General features: G+C 44.0%; 1 protein-coding gene across 1 annotated transcript in view; it reads left to right on the top strand.

The window, feature by feature from the left end:
* The first annotated feature begins 638 nt into the window (after positions 1–638).
* mfsd4aa (major facilitator superfamily domain containing 4Aa) overlaps positions 639–19,611 on the top strand; it is a 47,910-nt gene continuing 28,937 nt past the window's right edge. Inside the window, exons 1-6 of the mRNA XM_084347775.1 lie at positions 639–893; positions 3,513–3,711; positions 3,972–4,220; positions 6,850–6,979; positions 7,058–7,173; positions 7,275–7,448. Coding sequence (XP_084203901.1) covers positions 661–893; positions 3,513–3,711; positions 3,972–4,220; positions 6,850–6,979; positions 7,058–7,173; positions 7,275–7,448 — 1,101 coding nt within the window. The 5' untranslated portion in view covers positions 639–660. The remainder of the gene's footprint in view (positions 894–3,512; positions 3,712–3,971; positions 4,221–6,849; positions 6,980–7,057; positions 7,174–7,274; positions 7,449–19,611) is intronic.

A 19,611-nucleotide genomic window follows, 5' to 3' on the forward strand; every position in this document is an offset into this window, starting at 1 on the left:
GAATACAGTAAAGACAAACAAGTAAATATATCCTATGTATAATACTACTACTTTTACTTTAATTTTGATACATAAGGATATATAATGCCAGATACTTTAAGACTCTAACTTCAGTACTAGGGCATATGGATGACTTTCACATTTACCAAAATATTGTTTCAACACAGTATCTTTACTTTTGGGTAGGCTATACTTTTCACAACACTGCTACAGCGTTGCTGCAGATGAGATGCTGTGTGAAAGCCCCACATCAGCACTGGTTTCCTCAGCTGGTCATCAGTAAAGTTATGTTCCTTTAACTAAACACGCTCAGACTGACTCCAGAGGCTGAGAACACATCTGGTCTTCAGAGTATTTGTACAGTGCTATACTGCTACTGATGAGAGTACTTCTTCCACCACTGACTACATGCATGACCCAAGTGTCCACGCACAATAAAAAACTGATCTGAGACAAGTGAGAAAGTGGGTTGTACCTCAGGACATCAGCCAATCAGCTGTCCGTCAGTAGGATAAGCAGCTCCTGTCACAGTGCCTGTGCTGAGTGACCGCTGAAGCTGTTCACTTTGTCCGGTAACACTGTGTCTGAGTGTGTCCAGTGTGCATGAGCCGTGTCCGCTGCGGGTCCATCAGCAGCGCTCAGCTCCTCTAAAGGTCCGACATGAAGCTGCTGGACGAGCGGATCTGGTCGCTGTTCAAGCGCCACTGGCAGCAGACTCTGACCTACTGGAGCGTGTTCTTCAGCTTCGGTCTCTGCATCGCCTTCCTGGGACCCACCATCCTGGACCTGAGGTGTCAGACCCAGTCCACCCTGCAGCAGATCACCTGGGTCTTCTTCTCCCAGCAGTTCTTCCTGTTGGTGGGCAGCAGCATGGGAGGACTCTTCAAGAGGACGTGAGTGTAGTTATCCTGCAGTTTGTTGATATGAGTTAACAGGGAGTTCAACTTCTGTGGGCCCTAACTGACCCCGGACATAATAACTCTTATATTTGCTCATCATATCATTCATGCGCAGCTCACATGACATATAAAACATGAATTATGACCTGATTCGGTGCAATAACAACACTTTATGGTCGTTTCTGTTTTGTCTCCTTCAAATGTGCAAGCACATTTCCACCTCGATACTTTTCTTCATACTGAGTTTTAATAAAGTCAGCAGTAGCAGGGTCTGTGTGACATCACACAATAAGGAATAAAGCCAACAAAACTAAAAGTTGGAGAACAGTATCATTTGATATTACATTCATAAATATGATCATAATATTGTTTATTTTTTAATTTAAATATTTATTGCGATTAATATTTGTGAAGTATATCAGAGCATGGTGCTCACTTGTCTTCAGCCTCCAGAAAGACTGGGGCCTTAACTATTTTTGGGAGCTTGAAAACCTGACTACTACAGGCAATAAAATAAAATAAATAATAGAAAAAAACCCTAACCCTGGCTGTGAAGGGAAAAAAATGAAATAAAGAGATAACATTTCAAGAGAGTTTGAGTTTGGTTGGTAGCAGTTAGGTTGTTGGGGCTCTTTGGGTAACTTGGACTCAGACCTCAGTATTTCTCAAATCGACTACAGCCCTGCCCCTGAGGCTGAATAAATAATAAGATTTAGTCGTATTTCGATGATCATATTGAGACTTTAAGCTCTGACAGTTAAGACTGTGTTCCTAATTTGACTGGCAAATCTACAACATTCAAATGACAGATGGTTGATTCAGGTCTGTGCTTTAACTCCCACATTGTACAGACAGTGAACCGTCAGCTGAAGTTATAATGTGAATGTGAGTGTGTGAAGTCATGAGAGACATGTGGGACGTCCTTCACACACAATACAGTGTTTTATACATAGGAGTGGAAATGTCCCTCCTGTGTTACATATAGACACACCAACATTGATCCATCCATCTACAAGCTCTGTGAGATAGAATAAGACTTATCATCACATTATTCTGGGCTTCAATAAAAATAAAAGGCAAGAGTCTATAGCCATGCTAATGTGAGCCTGTGCTTTGAGCTAAATGCTAATCTGTGCTAACATGCTGATGTTTAAGCTGGGGGTGGTATTGTAGAAACCAGCGAGAGCAAGCTAAGTTTTTAAAGTACTCAGCTGAAAAAATGCCACCTCCTCCCTTCAGAGCCACTTATCCAAAACACATGAGCGTGTACGGCTTGACTTCAGCTGCCCCGTATCTCTCGCTAGGTGGGAGATGTGTGTTAGTGTGCTAGTTCGCTACGTTCAACCAGCTTTTTTAGTCTAATAAATACATAAATGAACAACTCGTAAATGCTACAATCATATCATCACAAGCAAACTAGCCATCATGAACAAACAGGGGCTTTGTTCTTAGGATCAGGGGCTGTGTGCTTTGTGCTGCTGAGCAACAGGCTGTGAGCGCAGGACATGTCATCACTAAACGTATTCAGCTTCCTCAAGTCACACTCACCAGCAGGAAAACACTGAATAATAAGTCAAGCTAGCATGTTTGCGTTGGGTAATTGCTTGATTGTGTTTTGCACATTTCATGGCAGTCTATCCAATATTTGTTGAGACATTTCATTCAAAACCAAAAACTAACCTTCTGGTAGTGGTGGAAAGAGTCAGAAGACCACCAGAGTCAGTAGGATTCACCTCTGGTTAAATGAATGTCTGTACGAAATGTCATGGCAATATCTAGTTGTTGAGATATTTCATCATTCTAGACCACAGTGGTGGGCTGTCCAACTGACAGACCAACACAGAGTGATGCTGCTGGTGATGCTAAAAATCACCCAACAGCCCACACATTTTTGGAACTGAAGATTGTAGTAGCTGAACATCTTGTGGCGCACGCACACATAGTCTCTCTACTCATTCAGTCATTTCCCAGGAGTTTTGCTGGCTGATTGGAGTGCTGCTCTCTGAGTCATGTGATATTGATGGAATATCTCATACTGTTTATTTCAAAACAGAGTCGATATGTTATTCATGACATAAACTCCCAGCTCAACTTTTAGCACTGTAAGTACTTAATGGGTGCAAGTTACAGTGTGTTGGAGTTCAGTACAGCTCATGCACTAGCTTTACACTCTGCCACTGTCACTACTGATTGTGGCTACTTTCCCTAATGTTCTGTATGGATATATCACCAACACAGGGTGCAATTTCCCCTTAACAAACTCAATGCTTTCTAGGACAAGGTTAAAGGAGAGTGGAAAGTTGGCAGGAATAAAGGAGAATACAAGGTGAAGATAATATGCAGGTGTACTGCTGCTGGAGGGCAGTGATAAAGCTACAGAGTAAATAAAAGTTTGTGGTGCAGCAGACCATCAAGGTGACTTGACGTGACTGCAGCAACAAGAAGCTGGAAATCTCTGGTTTTATTTTGCCCGAGCTGCAGCGTCAGGTGGTTTAACATGCAATCATTCACATTAAATAGAATTTTCACCTCTCAATGTGACTGACTTTATTAAGTCATAAACCACCTAAACGAACGGCATGATGTTGTCTTCTTGTTCTGTGTCCTTTACAGACTCCGGTCCTCCCTGATAGCCCTGCTCTCCTGCACTCTCATCATCTCCCTCGTGTTTGCCATCATACCCCTATGTCACCACCTTGTACTGTTGTCCATTGCCATGGCGATTGCTGGCAAATCCATGGGGGTGATCGACACCATCGCCAACCTGCAGCTGGTGAAACTGTACCAGAAGGACTCCCCCATCTTCCTGCAGGTCAGAGAGGAGACGGAGGGGAAATGACAGCAGTGTGTGTGTGTGTGTGTGTGTGTGTGTGTGTGTGTGTGTGTGTGTGTGTGTGTGTGTGTGTGTGTGTGTGTGTGTGTGTGTGTGTCTGGTGTTGATGACATGACATGCAATGCCTGGACGGAATCAAACCAGGGACGCTGTACATATATGGTATGCTTATTGACCACTAGGCTACTGTATGCCCCCAATATAACTCTCAGGGAATCTGTGTTCATGTCTCGCTCTAGGCCTTGCATTTTTTCATAGGCCTGGGAGCACTGGTCAGTCCCCTGGTAGCTGATCCTTTCCTGTCAGAGGACAACTGTGTCCTTGGTGCCAACTGGACCACCAACTCATCCTCGGACCTGCAGCACCTCCGCAGCAGCATGGCTGGGCATGGTGCAGCGTTACACAACATCTCCCAGTATCCTCTGTACACTGAGGGTGTAGTCATCACCAGGGTGTCGTACGCTTTCTGGATCATGGCTTTAATCAATGTGAGTTCATGCCAATATTACACGTGTCATTCAACTGATGACACATAAATGTGTACATTGGATGCTGGTAGAGTGATCTATCTATAAAATGTTTAGTGAATGGGTAAATGACTCTCGTATCTCCCAGCTGACAGGCTAGATGAGCAACCAGGTGTATCTGTGGGATTTGAATACGAGTAAAGATTTAAGATATTCAGTATCAGGACATAAAGCCTTAAGTCTCTTCTACTGAATGATCTGATGATTCTACTAGTTGTTTGAACATATCAGTTAGGACTAAAACCGACTGACACAGTTATTCCTAAAGCAGGATTTCCATCATCAGTCTTTAATGTCTTCTGTCCTCTGATATGACCAGACACTCTCCAAGTCTTTACTTTTTTCAAGAGCAGTTCCTGAGGGGGACACCAAAGTAGTGCTGTAACCCTGCTCAAGAAAACACTCTGTCACCCTGCCAGCTAAGAAACACTATATAGCTACATTTGCTATTGCTAGCACTGATATTACTGTGCTACACTAGCAAATGTCAGCTAACTACTAGCTTACATAAAGAGTGACCTGGTGATGATTATAAATGTGTTTTATTGTATTCAGTGGGAGAAGTAAGGAAATGTCTGACATATCAGAGACGTTATAAGAGAGGAGACAAACAGCTTAAAGCTGGTTCAAATTCAGACTGGCAGGAAGTCTGGGTGGGAAACATGAAAGACCTGTTCTCCCTCCCTATTACCACCACAGAGGTGCCCTTGAGCAAGGCTCTTAACCCCAACCGCTCCAGTGGAGCTACTCAGTGGCCAACAGATCAGACTGTGGTTGTACTGGACAGCTTCCAGGTGTGTATGTGTAACTATGTGATTATGATCAGGGCGTTTCTGGAAAAGAGAGCATCGCTCTCAGTGGACCAACCCTGAATAAACAAAGGTTAGAAAAAAGAAAAAAAAAAGAAAACTAGCAAAGCTGTAATGCAAAGTCACCAAACTTTTTAGCCTTTTTTTTTTTTTTATCTATTTATCAGATTTGTCCTATGATGATTGATTTCCCCAAGGGCCAAATTAAATCAAGCATACCAGGTCAAGGGCCAAAACATCTGGGCATCTTTCTTTTCATTGGATTTGCTATTTATTGCATGTTTACTATTATTGTTCCTAGCTATTTTATTTTTGTGTAAAATTTTTACTCACTAGTTTGCTACTGTTTCTGTTCTCCAATGTCATTCCTTTGTTCCTTTTAATTGAGCTGTGTAACACTTTAAGTAGGAAAAGTACTCTGTAAAAACAGGAAAATGAAAAGTGAGAGTGACGGGATGAGGCAGTCTTTCCGATGTTGTGCCTGTGTTCTGTTTTGGCAGTCCTGAGGCACTGTCCACAAAGTGCACTGCTGTTTCTGTCCTGGCTCTTGAAAGCTTTCATAAACTTCTACACTTCTGGTTGCCATTAGCTGACAGCGCTTTAATAGCTCCACAACCGTTTTCTTCTTTTTCTCATCATGACTTAAAACTTCGCCAGCCTTATCTATTGCACACTTTTTAATCAACTCAGCATCAGGGAATGGCTTGTTAGCTTTAGCAAGAGTCCATGACACGTGTAATGATGCGCTCTCTTATGCCGATGTTAATTTATTCATAATAGAAGCGGACTGCCTGTATGATGTTAGCATGTTTGTTATTTTGTGTTTATGCTGATAGGGTAGTTGGCATTAAAACTGGCAGCATACATAGTGTTGAAGAGCCACTTTAGCTTTTCAGCATCGACTGACAGCTACACAGTCTGCAGTCATATCAAGCATTTCGGTTTAGCATCGTGGTCTGGTGAAATAAAACAATGCTGATCAGTCTAGTCAAGATTTGAACTGGACCTTGCGCTTCTTTGTGACAGCCATGTTCTTGGTTTATTGGGACCCACTAGTGATCATTTGCTCTGATGACAGGCAGCCGGCCAGCTGGTGAGTGGCTCTGTCCATCCAAGGGAGAGTCGAGGACATAGAGAGCATGCAGTACGTATGAGAACATGTGCAAAAGGGCAAGGGTCAAGCGTGCGATGTGGGATGAGGTAAAAATATAGCAGAGCCGCACACACTTTATCTCACATAATGACACGTGCATATTGTCACTGGGTCGACGTGGGCCAGAAGTTTGGCTCTCGCTAGCCGAATCTGCGTGTTATTATTACTGAAATTGCATAGTTGTGTTTACAGTGATATAATGGGGGCGACAAATCATATTCTTTCCAGGATAGGAGTCTGACAGATTAACGCCTGTGGTGGAATCCCATGCAATGCTGTATAATTTCACATGAAAATGGTCTAAAGGGAATTAAATGATAATATAAACAGTGTTACTGTTTTCAGAGCCACTCAGAATTGTATCCTTGTTTTCAGTTTTGTTCTTTTCTGAATTATTTGCATTCCTTCTGATGCCTCAATATTGCCTCTCAGATAGAGAGATAAGCTCCCACCTCAGCAGAAATACCACTGCCTTTTTGTGTTTGAACTGGATCTGTTTTCAAGCAGAGGACAAGATAACGGTCTGGGTTCTAATTTTATGAGGTCAGGATCCCAATTTGAATCGGCTGACAGGATGTGTTGACTATTAACTTGGTTAACAATAGGCTGTTTGTGTGTGACCTGGCAGCTCCCTGTGCCAGCAGCAGTGCTCACATTGATGTACCATGAGAGACTGCTGCCATGCTCCAACAACAGTCCACGTCTGCTCGATGGAAACTCTCCGTCCAACACGAGCTCCACGGGGGACGGTTGTCAAGGTACTGCACGTATGTGTGTGTTTGTGATCACTCGGTTTATATGAAAAGACAGACATCTCAGCATCACTCTCTCTCCAGGTCATGGGAGTTGGTTTGTCTGCTGTAACCCTGCCAAACTCTGGGCTCACCCTGCTACTTTCTTCATCCTCCATGCTTTGGGTGGGGCTATCCTCTTCATCACTGATGGAATTATAGTGAGACCTCATGCTAATACCACATCCCACAAATATACACAGACATTTGACACTAACTTCCTGCTCTGTGCTAAGCTCCTGCTCTGTCTCTTGCCCTGCAGGGTTCCTACGCCGGCTTTGTCTACACCTACGCGGTGTCCCCTCCCCTGCTGATGGGTCATAAGACCGCCGGCTGTCTGGACAGTATATTCTGGGCCTCCATCACAGTTGGAAGACTGGCTTTCATCTACCTGTCCTACAGATACACAGCGCCCAGGCTGCTCTCCGTCAGTCTGGTATGAAAACACACTTACAAATCCACCCAAAAGTGATTATAATTGTTGTAGTGCAGTGAAAATAGAGCTCATAAGGTAACCACCAGGGGTGAGCTTTTATTGATTTATGTCACACTGAGCGATCATTTTGAGTGAAGACAACTGAGCACATGCAAGCTGCCATATGATAGTTTAAACAAATATTTGAACTGGGTGGTGACAGGACAATGTGGTATCATTCAGAGGAGAATTAAGTAAACACAACACCACATAAAAGGTCATTGCATGTTTTAGGCACTGGAAGACAAACAGAATACTGCGATCTACTGTTTCTTTCCGCCTCTGTCTTATTTCAATCACAGAATTGTTGCCTCGAGTGTGTTTACATGCACTGGCCTAGTAATTTAGTAATTATGGCAGTGATTTAATATCAGGAACACCAGGCAAAAGGGATTGCACAGAACAAATTCCACTGAAGAAACCTGGTTACTGGGTGATGTGAGGGGAGAAAATCACAAGAATGATCCAAACTAGCCATAGAGCTTGTAGGATCTGCAGAGTTTGCTGATATTCTTAACATTTGCTTTTTACTTCTGGCGATCACATGAAGATTATCTTGCTGAACATGACCCAACATGAATAAGGCCCAACTTTCCCAAGAATTAAACATAGCCCTATGATGTTTAATCCCCCCCCCCCCAAAAAAAATAAAAAATAAAAAATCGACAGACCAGTCATCAGGCAAACTTATTTTGATAGTTGGACAGTTAACTGGTTTGACTTTTGGAAAAGATAGCAGGAGAGATAATCAGGTCTTCCTGCAGAACTACATGCATTGCGCTTGTATGCACTGGCATGTACTCTGGATTAAAAAGTGATGCTATGACATGCTAAAATGTCTTAGTGAGAGAAGGTCTACAGGGGCCAGCATTGTCTCACTAGCCAGACTGCACACCTGCTGTGACAGCGTCAACAGGATTTTGAACCGAAACCCAACATATTCAGCAGTCATCTAATGACAGCCTGCCATGACCATCTGGGTCATGTGCCTCTGGGTTGGAGGCTGTTTTTTATATTGTATTAGTAGAAATAATACTTTGATTGCAATAGTAATACAAAACACTACATTCTATAAGCTAATGAAAACATTTACAAATAAATGTAGTGGTAAAATAAAAAAATGCATTTTAGTGCCTTTTCAACTCAATAAGAGCACCAACTGTTGGAGAGCTTTGCCCTCTATTGGTCTGAGGGGTGAACAGCACTGAAGGGTACGCCCTAGACCCCTAGGGATCAATACAGTTCTCTCCACTTAGGGGTTACGGCTTTGTGTGCACTATGGATTTAGACTTAGAAAATTTTTGTTTCTGTACTTGATTGTTTGCCATTTTAAGGATCAGTTATTGATTGATCAAAGTGTATGTGTTCCTTAAATATATACTTCATGTAAACATGCAAGATTTGGAATATTTTTGCAGCACCTTTAGCATTTCACCGTTGTATGTTTACTTTATTGTACCTATATTGACATTTGTCATGAGCATGTTGTTTAAGCTCTTCCCTTCATAAACATGTTTCTGACACTCAATATAAATTCTGATGTTGACAGAGAAACAACCCCCTAATGGTGTGTGGAAAAGTGTTTTGTGATCTACTTTGTGGGCTCATTTTTCTTGACACTGTTCTGATGTTAGAGTAATTACCTCTGTATGGGGAACTTTTAAATTAAATAGCTCAGTTGGGAGAGTGCTCTGTTAAACAACCAAAGGGCCCTATTTCAAACCTGGTTATGATCAACTTCCAAGTTGTGTTTTAGGAACACATCGCCTGGATGGTTAGAGCTACTGACTCTAGGAGTCTTACTACAGGGGCTTTTGTCCATTTCTTTCTAAATGTTGTTTCCGGCTACACATCCATGCCGATCGTCTGACTCCTTCTATTGCACCTTTGTACTCTTGAATTATGAAATTAACACATGTGCTTGACTTTTGTGTCAAAACAGCTCAGTTGTGCGAGTGTAAAACTGAATATGTAAAGGTCCCCGCTTCAATACCTGCTTTTGGATGTTAGTGAGCTTTGTTTTCGGGAACACAGCACCTTGATGTTACAGCCACTGACTCAAACAGTCCTGTTTGTTGGGGCTTTTGTCCATTGCTTCCTGGTCACACAGGTTTCCTGCAACACATCCATGTTGAGGATACAACTCCCGCCATTGGACATTCGTACTCTTGGATTATTACTTAGCCATCGACGAGAACATGTTCTGATTTTCACCAACATGTCCCCACATGCAGCCGTTTTGTGCCGAAATAGCTCAGTTGGGAGAGCGTTAGACTGAAGATCTAAAGGTCCCTGGTTCGATCCCGGGTTTCGGCAGCTGGTGGCCCGTGTTTTAGGTACACATTGCCTGGGTAGAGCCACAGGAGTCTGATTAATGGGGGATTTTGTCCGTTTCCTCTAAAATGTGGTCACATAGGATGCTTAGAGCTGTTGACCTATAACAGACTGTTGGCTTTGTGTATTCAATGTCCCACATGTGTCTGCATGTCCTTTGTATTTATTGTCATATTCAACTCAACTCAATTTCCTTCATTGCCACTGTCAGCTTGACTTTTGTGCCAAAACAAGCCAGTTGGGCGAGGGTAAAATTCAATATCTAAAGGTCCCTGGTCCAATCCCAGGTGTCAGCAGTTGATGAGCTGTTTTTTGAGGCCCCATTTCCTTGATTTTAGAGCTTCTGACCCATGTGGGCCTCATCATTGGAGCTTTTGTTCATTTCATCCTGGTCACACAGGTTTCCTGTAAGACATCCATGTTGGGTAATGAAATCTTAAGGTTTCTGGTCTCACTGTGGGCTTTGGCAGCTGTCAAACTTCTTGATCTTTCATTGCCACCATGGGCTTGACTTTTGTGTCAAAACAGCTCAGTTGGGCGACTGTTAAACTGAATTTCTAAAGGTCCCCTCTTCAATACCTGCTTTTGGATGTTAGTGAGCTTGCTTTTCGGGAACACGGCACCTTGATGTTACAGCCACTGACTCAAACAGTCCTGTTTGTTGGGGCTTTTGTCCATTGCTTCCTGGTCACACAGGTTTCCTGCAACACATCCATGTTGAGGATGCAAATCCCGCCATTGGACATTCGTACTCTTGGATTATTACTTAGACATCGACGAGAACATGTTCTGATTTTCACCAACATGTCCCCACATGCAGCCGTTTTGTGCCGAAATAGCTCAGTTGGGAGAGCGTTAGACTGAAGATCTAAAGGTCCCTGGTTCGATCCCGGGTTTCGGCAGCTGGTGGCCCGTGTTTTAGGTACACATTGCCTGGGTAGAGCCACAGGAGTCTGATTAATGGGGGATTTTGTCCGTTTCCTCTAAAATGTGGTCACATAGGATGCTTAGAGCTGTTGACCTATAACAGACTGTTGGCTTTGTGTATTCAATGTCCCACATGTGTCTGCATGTCCTTTGTATTTATTGTCATATTCAACTCAACTCAATTTCCTTCATTGCCACTGTCAGCTTGACTTTTGTGCCAAAACAAGCCAGTTGGGCGAGGGTAAAACTCAATATCTAAAGGTCCCTGGTCCAATCCCAGGTGTCAGCAGTTGATGAGCTGTTTTTTGAGGCCCCATTTCCTTGATTTTAGAGCTTCTGACCCATGTGGGCCTCATCATTGGAGCTTTTGTTCATTTCATCCTGGTCACACAGGTTTCCTGTAAGACATCCATGTTGGGTAATGAAATCTTAAGGTTTCTGGTCTCACTGTGGGCTTTGGCAGCTGTCAAACTTCTTGATCTTTCATTGCCACCATGGGCTTGACTTTTGTGTCAAAACAGCTCAGTTGGGCGACTGTTAAACTGAATATCTAAAGGTCCCCGCTTCAATACCTGCTTTTGGATGTTAGTGAGCTTGCTTTTCGGGAACACAGCACCTTGATGTTATAGCCACTGACTCAAACAGTCCTGTTTGTTGGGGCTTTTGTCCATTGCTTCCTGGTCACACAGGTTTCCTGCAACACATCCATGTTGAGGATGCAACTCCCGCCATTGGACATTCGTACTCTTGGATTATTACTTAGACATCGACGAGAACATGTTCTGATTTTCACCAACATGTCCCCACATGCACCCGTTTTGTGCCGAAATAGCTCAGTTGGGAGAGCGTTAGACTGAAGATCTAACGGTCCCCTCTTCAATACCTGCTTTTGGATGTTAGTGAGCTTGCTTTTCGGGAACACAGCACCTTGATGTTATAGCCACTGACTCAAACAGTCCTGTTTGTTGGGGCTTTTGTCCATTGCTTCCTGGTCACACAGGTTTCCTGCAACACATCCATGTTGAGGATGCAACTCCCGCCATTGGACATTCGTACTCTTGGATTATTACTTAGACATCGACGAGAACATGTTGTGATTTTCACCAACATGTCCCCACATGCAGTTGTTTTGTGCCGAAATAGCTCAGTTGGGAGAGCGTTAGACTGAAGATCTAAAGGTCCCTGGTTCGATCCCGGGTTTCGGCAGCTGGTGGCCCGTGTTTTAGGTACACATTGCCTGGGTAGAGCCACAGGAGTCTGATTAATGGGGGATTTTGTCCGTTTCCTCTAAAATGTGGTCACATAGGATGCTTAGAGCTGTTGACCTATAACAGACTGTTGGCTTTGTGTATTCAATGTCCCACATGTGTCTACATGTCCTTTGTATTTATTGTCATATTCAACTCAACTCAATTTCCTTCATTGCCACTGTCAGCTTGACTTTTGTGCCAAAACAAGCCAGTTGGGCGAGGGTAAAACTCAATATCTAAAGGTCCCTGGTCCAATCCCAGGTGTCAGCAGTTGATGAGCTGTTTTTTGAGGCCCCATTTCCTTGATTTTAGAGCTTCTGACCCATGTGGGCCTCATCATTGGAGCTTTTGTTCATTTCATCCTGGTCACACAGGTTTCCTGTAAGACATCCATGTTGGGTAATGAAATCTTAAGGTTTCTGGTCTCACTGTGGGCTTTGGCAGCTGTCAAACTTCTTGATCTTTCATTGCCACCATGGGCTTGACTTTTGTGTCAAAACAGCTCAGTTGGGCGACTGTTAAACTGAATATCTAAAGGTCCCCGCTTCAATACCTGCTTTTGGATGTTAGTGAGCTTGCTTTTCGGGAACACAGCACCTTGATGTTATAGCCACTGACTCAAACAGTCCTGTTTGTTGGGGCTTTTGTCCATTGCTTCCTGGTCACACAGGTTTCCTGCAACACATCCATGTTGAGGATGCAAATCCCGCCATTGGACATTCGTACTCTTGGATTATTACTTAGACATCGACGAGAACATGTTCTGATTTTCACCAACATGTCCCCACATGCAGCCGTTTTGTGCCGAAATAGCTCAGTTGGGAGAGCGTTAGACTGAAGATCTAAAGGTCCCTGGTTCGATCCCGGGTTTCGGCAGCTGGTGGCCCGTGTTTTAGGTACACATTGCCTGGGTAGAGCCACAGGAGTCTGATTAATGGGGGATTTTGTCCGTTTCCTCTAAAATGTGGTCACATAGGATGCTTAGAGCTGTTGACCTATAACAGACTGTTGGCTTTGTGTATTCAATGTCCCACATGTGTCTGCATGTCCTTTGTATTTATTGTCATATTCAACTCAACTCAATTTCCTTCATTGCCACTGTCAGCTTGACTTTTGTGCCAAAACAAGCCAGTTGGGCGAGGGTAAAACTCAATATCTAAAGGTCCCTGGTCCAATCCCAGGTGTCAGCAGTTGATGAGCTGTTTTTTGAGGCCCCATTTCCTTGATTTTAGAGCTTCTGACCCATGTGGGCCTCATCATTGGAGCTTTTGTTCATTTCATCCTGGTCACACAGGTTTCCTGTAAGACATCCATGTTGGGTAATGAAATCTTAAGGTTTCTGGTCTCACTGTGGGCTTTGGCAGCTGTCAAACTTCTTGATCTTTCATTGCCACCATGGGCTTGACTTTTGTGTCAAAACAGCTCAGTTGGGCGACTGTTAAACTGAATATCTAAAGGTCCCCGCTTCAATACCTGCTTTTGGATGTTAGTGAGCTTGCTTTTCGGGAACACAGCACCTTGATGTTATAGCCACTGACTCAAACAGTCCTGTTTGTTGGGGCTTTTGTCCATTGCTTCCTGGTCACACAGGTTTCCTGCAACACATCCATGTTGAGGATGCAACTCCCGCCATTGGACATTCGTACTCTTGGATTATTACTTAGACATCGACGAGAACATGTTGTGATTTTCACCAACATGTCCCCACATGCAGTTGTTTTGTGCCGAAATAGCTCAGTTGGGAGAGCGTTAGACTGAAGATCTAACGGTCCCCTCTTCAATACCTGCTTTTGGATGTTAGTGAGCTTGCTTTTCGGGAACACAGCACCTTGATGTTATAGCCACTGACTCAAACAGTCCTGTTTGTTGGGGCTTTTGTCCATTGCTTCCTGGTCACACAGGTTTCCTGCAACACATCCATGTTGAGGATGCAACTCCCGCCATTGGACATTCGTACTCTTGGATTATTACTTAGACATCGACGAGAACATGTTGTGATTTTCACCAACATGTCCCCACATGCAGTTGTTTTGTGCCGAAATAGCTCAGTTGGGAGAGCGTTAGACTGAAGATCTAAAGGTCCCTGGTTTGATCCCGGGTTTCGGCAGCTGGTGGCCCGTGTTTTAGGTACACATTGCCTGGGTAGAGCCACAGGAGTCTGATTAATGGGGGATTTTGTCCGTTTCCTCTAAAATGTGGTCACATAGGATGCTTAGAGCTGTTGACCTATAACAGACTGTTGGCTTTGTGTATTCAATGTCCCACATGTGTCTGCATGTCCTTTGTATTTATTGTCATATTCAACTCAACTCAATTTCCTTCATTGCCACTGTCAGCTTGACTTTTGTGCCAAAACAAGCCAGTTGGGCGAGGGTAAAACTCAATATCTAAAGGTCCCTGGTCCAATCCCAGGTGTCAGCAGTTGATGAGCTGTTTTTTGATGCCCCATTTCCTTGATTTTAGAGCTTCTGACCCATGTGGGCCTCATCATTGGAGCTTTTGTTCATTTCATCCTGGTCACACAGGTTTCCTGTAAGACATCCATGTTGGGTAATGAAATCTTAAGGTTTCTGGTCTCACTGTGGGCTTTGGCAGCTGTCAAACTTCTTGATCTTTCATTGCCACCATGGGCTTGACTTTTGTGTCAAAACAGCTCAGTTGGGCGACTGTTAAACTGAATATCTAAAGGTCCCCGCTTCAATACCTGCTTTTGGATGTTAGTGAGCTTGCTTTTCGGGAACACAGCACCTTGATGTTATAGCCACTGACTCAAACAGTCCTGTTTGTTGGGGCTTTTGTCCATTGCTTCCTGGTCACACAGGTTTCCTGCAACACATCCATGTTGAGGATGCAAATCCCGCCATTGGACATTCGTACTCTTGGATTATTACTTAGACATCGACGAGAACATGTTCTGATTTTCACCAACATGTCCCCACATGCAGCCGTTTTGTGCCGAAATAGCTCAGTTGGGAGAGCGTTAGACTGAAGATCTAAAGGTCCCTGGTTCGATCCCGGGTTTCGGCAGCTGGTGGCCCGTGTTTTAGGTACACATTGCCTGGGTAGAGCCACAGGAGTCTGATTAATGGGGGATTTTGTCCGTTTCCTCTAAAATGTGGTCACATAGGATGCTTAGAGCTGTTGACCTATAACAGACTGTTGGCTTTGTGTATTCAATGTCCCACATTTGTCTGCATGTCCTTTGTATTTATTGTCATATTCAACTCAACTCAATTTCCTTCATTGCCACTGTCAGCTTGACTTTTGTGCCAAAACAAGCCAGTTGGGCGAGGGTAAAACTCAATATCTAAAGGTCCCTGATCCAATCCCAGGTGTCAGCAGTTGATGAGCTGTTTTTTGAGGCCCCATTTCCTTGATATTAGAGCTTCTGACCCATGTGGGCCTCATCATTGGAGCTTTTGTTCATTTCATCCTGGTCACACAGGTTTCCTGTAAGACATCCATGTTGGGTAATGAAATCTTAAGGTTTCTGGTCTCACTGTGGGCTTTGGCAGCTGTCAAACTTCTTGATCTTTCATTGCCACCATGGGCTTGACTTTTGTGTCAAAACAGCTCAGTTGGGCGACTGTTAAACTGAATATCTAAAGGTCCCCGCTTCAATACCTGCTTTTGGATGTTAGTGAGCTTGCTTTTCGGGAACACAGCACCTTGATGTTATAGCCACTGACTCAAACAGTCCTGTTTGTTGGGGCTTTTGTCCATTGCTTCCTGGTCACACAGGTTTCCTGCAACACATCCATGTTGAGGATGCAAATCCCGCCATTGGACATTCGTACTCTTGGATTATTACTTAGACATCGACGAGAACATGTTCTGATTTTCACCAACATGTCCCCACATGCACCCGTTTTGTGCCGAAATAGCTCAGTTGGGAGAGCGTTAGACTGAAGATCTAACGGTCCCCTCTTCAATACCTGCTTTTGGATGTTAGTGAGCTTGCTTTTCGGGAACACAGCACCTTGATGTTATAGCCACTGACTCAAACAGTCCTGTTTGTTGGGGCTTTTGTCCATTGCTTCCTGGTCACACAGGTTTCCTGCAACACATCCATGTTGAGGATGCAACTCCCGCCATTGGACATTCGTACTCTTGGATTATTACTTAGACATCGACGAGAACATGTTGTGATTTTCACCAACATGTCCCCACATGCAGTTGTTTTGTGCCGAAATAGCTCAGTTGGGAGAGCGTTAGACTGAAGATCTAAAGGTCCCTGGTTCGATCCCGGGTTTCGGCAGCTGGTGGCCCGTGTTTTAGGTACACATTGCCTGGGTAGAGCCACAGGAGTCTGATTAATGGGGGATTTTGTCCGTTTCCTCTAAAATGTGGTCACATAGGATGCTTAGAGCTGTTGACCTATAACAGACTGTTGGCTTTGTGTATTCAATGTCCCACATGTGTCTACATGTCCTTTGTATTTATTGTCATATTCAACTCAACTCAATTTCCTTCATTGCCACTGTCAGCTTGACTTTTGTGCCAAAACAAGCCAGTTGGGCGAGGGTAAAACTCAATATCTAAAGGTCCCTGGTCCAATCCCAGGTGTCAGCAGTTGATGAGCTGTTTTTTGAGGCCCCATTTCCTTGATTTTAGAGCTTCTGACCCATGTGGGCCTCATCATTGGAGCTTTTGTTCATTTCATCCTGGTCACACAGGTTTCCTGTAAGACATCCATGTTGGGTAATGAAATCTTAAGGTTTCTGGTCTCACTGTGGGCTTTGGCAGCTGTCAAACTTCTTGATCTTTCATTGCCACCATGGGCTTGACTTTTGTGTCAAAACAGCTCAGTTGGGCGACTGTTAAACTGAATATCTAAAGGTCCCCGCTTCAATACCTGCTTTTGGATGTTAGTGAGCTTGCTTTTCGGGAACACAGCACCTTGATGTTATAGCCACTGACTCAAACAGTCCTGTTTGTTGGGGCTTTTGTCCATTGCTTCCTGGTCACACAGGTTTCCTGCAACACATCCATGTTGAGGATGCAAATCCCGCCATTGGACATTCGTACTCTTGGATTATTACTTAGACATCGACGAGAACATGTTCTGATTTTCACCAACATGTCCCCACATGCAGCCGTTTTGTGCCGAAATAGCTCAGTTGGGAGAGCGTTAGACTGAAGATCTAAAGGTCCCTGGTTCGATCCCGGGTTTCGGCAGCTGGTGGCCCGTGTTTTAGGTACACATTGCCTGGGTAGAGCCACAGGAGTCTGATTAATGGGGGATTTTGTCCGTTTCCTCTAAAATGTGGTCACATAGGATGCTTAGAGCTGTTGACCTATAACAGACTGTTGGCTTTGTGTATTCAATGTCCCACATGTGTCTGCATGTCCTTTGTATTTATTGTCATATTCAACTCAACTCAATTTCCTTCATTGCCACTGTCAGCTTGACTTTTGTGCCAAAACAAGCCAGTTGGGCGAGGGTAAAACTCAATATCTAAAGTTCCCTGATCCAATCCCAGGTGTCAGCAGTTGATGAGCTGTTTTTTGAGGCCCCATTTCCTTGATATTAGAGCTTCTGACCCATGTGGGCCTCATCATTGGAGCTTTTGTTCATTTCATCCTGGTCACACAGGTTTCCTGTAAGACATCCATGTTGGGTAATGAAATCTTAAGGTTTCTGGTCTCACTGTGGGCTTTGGCAGCTGTCAAACTTCTTGATCATTCATTGCCACCATGTGCTTGACTTTTGTGTCAAAACAGCTCAGTTGGGCGACTGTTAAACTGAATATCTAAAGGTCCCCTCTTCAATACCTGCTTTTGGATGTTAGTGAGCTTGCTTTTCGGGAACACAGCACCTTGATGTTATAGCCACTGACTCAAACAGTCCTGTTTGTTGGGGCTTTTGTCCATTGCTTCCTGGTCACACAGGTTTCCTGCAACACATCCATGTTGAGGATGCAAATCCCGCCATTGGACATTCGTACTCTTGGATTATTACTTAGACATCGACGAGAACATGTTCTGATTTTCACCAACATGTCCCCACATGCAGTCATTTTGTGCCGAAATAGCTCAGTTGGGAAAGCGTTAGACTGAAGATCTAAAGGTTCCTGGTTCGATCCCGGGTTTCGGCAGCTGGTGGCCTGTGTTTTAGGTACACATTGCCTGGGTAGAGCCACAGGAGTCTGATTAATGGGGGATTTTGTCCGTTTCCTCTAAAATGTGGTCACATAGGATGCTTAGAGCTGTTGACCTATAACAGACTGTTGGCTTTGTGTATTCAATGTCCCACATGTGTCTGCATGTCCTTTATTGTCATATTCAACTCAACTCAATTTCCTTCATTGCCACTGTCAGCTTGACTTTTGTGCCAAAACAAGCCAGTTGGGCGAGGGTAAAACTCAATATCTAAAGGTCCCTGGTCCAATCCCAGGTGTCAGCAGTTGATGAGCTGTTTTTTGAGGCCCCATTTCCTTGATTTTAGAGCTTCTGACCCATGTGGGCCTCATCATTGGAGCTTTTGTTCATTTCATCCTGGTCACACAGGTTTCCTGTAAGACATCCATGTTGGGTAATGAAATCTTAAGGTTTCTGGTCTCACTGTGGGCTTTGGCAGCTGTCAAACTTCTTGATCTTTCATTGCCACCATGGGCTTGACTTTTGTGTCAAAACAGCTCAGTTGGGCGACTGTTAAACTGAATATCTAAAGGTCCCCGCTTCAATACCTGCTTTTGGATGTTAGTGAGCTTGCTTTTCGGGAACACAGCACCTTGATGTTATAGCCACTGACTCAAACAGTCCTGTTTGTTGGGGCTTTTGTCCATTGCTTCCTGGTCACACAGGTTTCCTGCAACACATCCATGTTGAGGATGCAAATCCCGCCATTGGACATTCGTACTCTTGGATTATTACTTAGACATCGACGAGAACATGTTCTGATTTTCACCAACATGTCCCCACATGCACCCGTTTTGTGCCGAAATAGCTCAGTTGGGAGAGCGTTAGACTGAAGATCTAAAGGTCCCTGGTTCGATCCTGGGTTTCGGCAGCTGGTGGCCCGTGTTTTAGGTACACATTGCCTGGGTAGAGCCACAGGAGTCTGATTAATGGGGGATTTTGTCCGTTTCCTCTAAAATGTGGTCACATAGGATGCTTAGAGCTGTTGACCTATAACAGACTGTTGGCTTTGTGTATTCAATGTCCCACATGTGTCTGCATGTCCTTTGTATTTATTGTCATATTCAACTCAACTCAATTTCCTTCATTGCCACTGTCAGCTTGACTTTTGTGCCAAAACAAGCCAGTTGGGCGAGGGTAAAACTCAATATCTAAAGGTCCCTGATCCAATCCCAGGTGTCAGCAGTTGATGAGCTGTTTTTTGAGGCCCCATTTCCTTGATATTAGAGCTTCTGACCCATGTGGGCCTCATCATTGGAGCTTTTGTTCATTTCATCCTGGTCACACAGGTTTCCTGTAAGACATCCATGTTGGGTAATGAAATCTTAAGGTTTCTGGTCTCACTGTGGGCTTTGGCAGCTGTCAAACTTCTTGATCTTTCATTGCCACCATGGGCTTGACTTTTGTGTCAAAACAGCTCAGTTGGGCGACTGTTAAACTGAATATCTAAAGGTCCCCGCTTCAATACCTGC

The sequence above is a fragment of the Pagrus pagrus genome (assembly GCF_965226575.1).
Source record: "Pagrus pagrus genome assembly, chromosome: 3".
In the NCBI taxonomy this organism is placed as follows: domain Eukaryota; kingdom Metazoa; phylum Chordata; class Actinopteri; order Spariformes; family Sparidae; genus Pagrus; species Pagrus pagrus.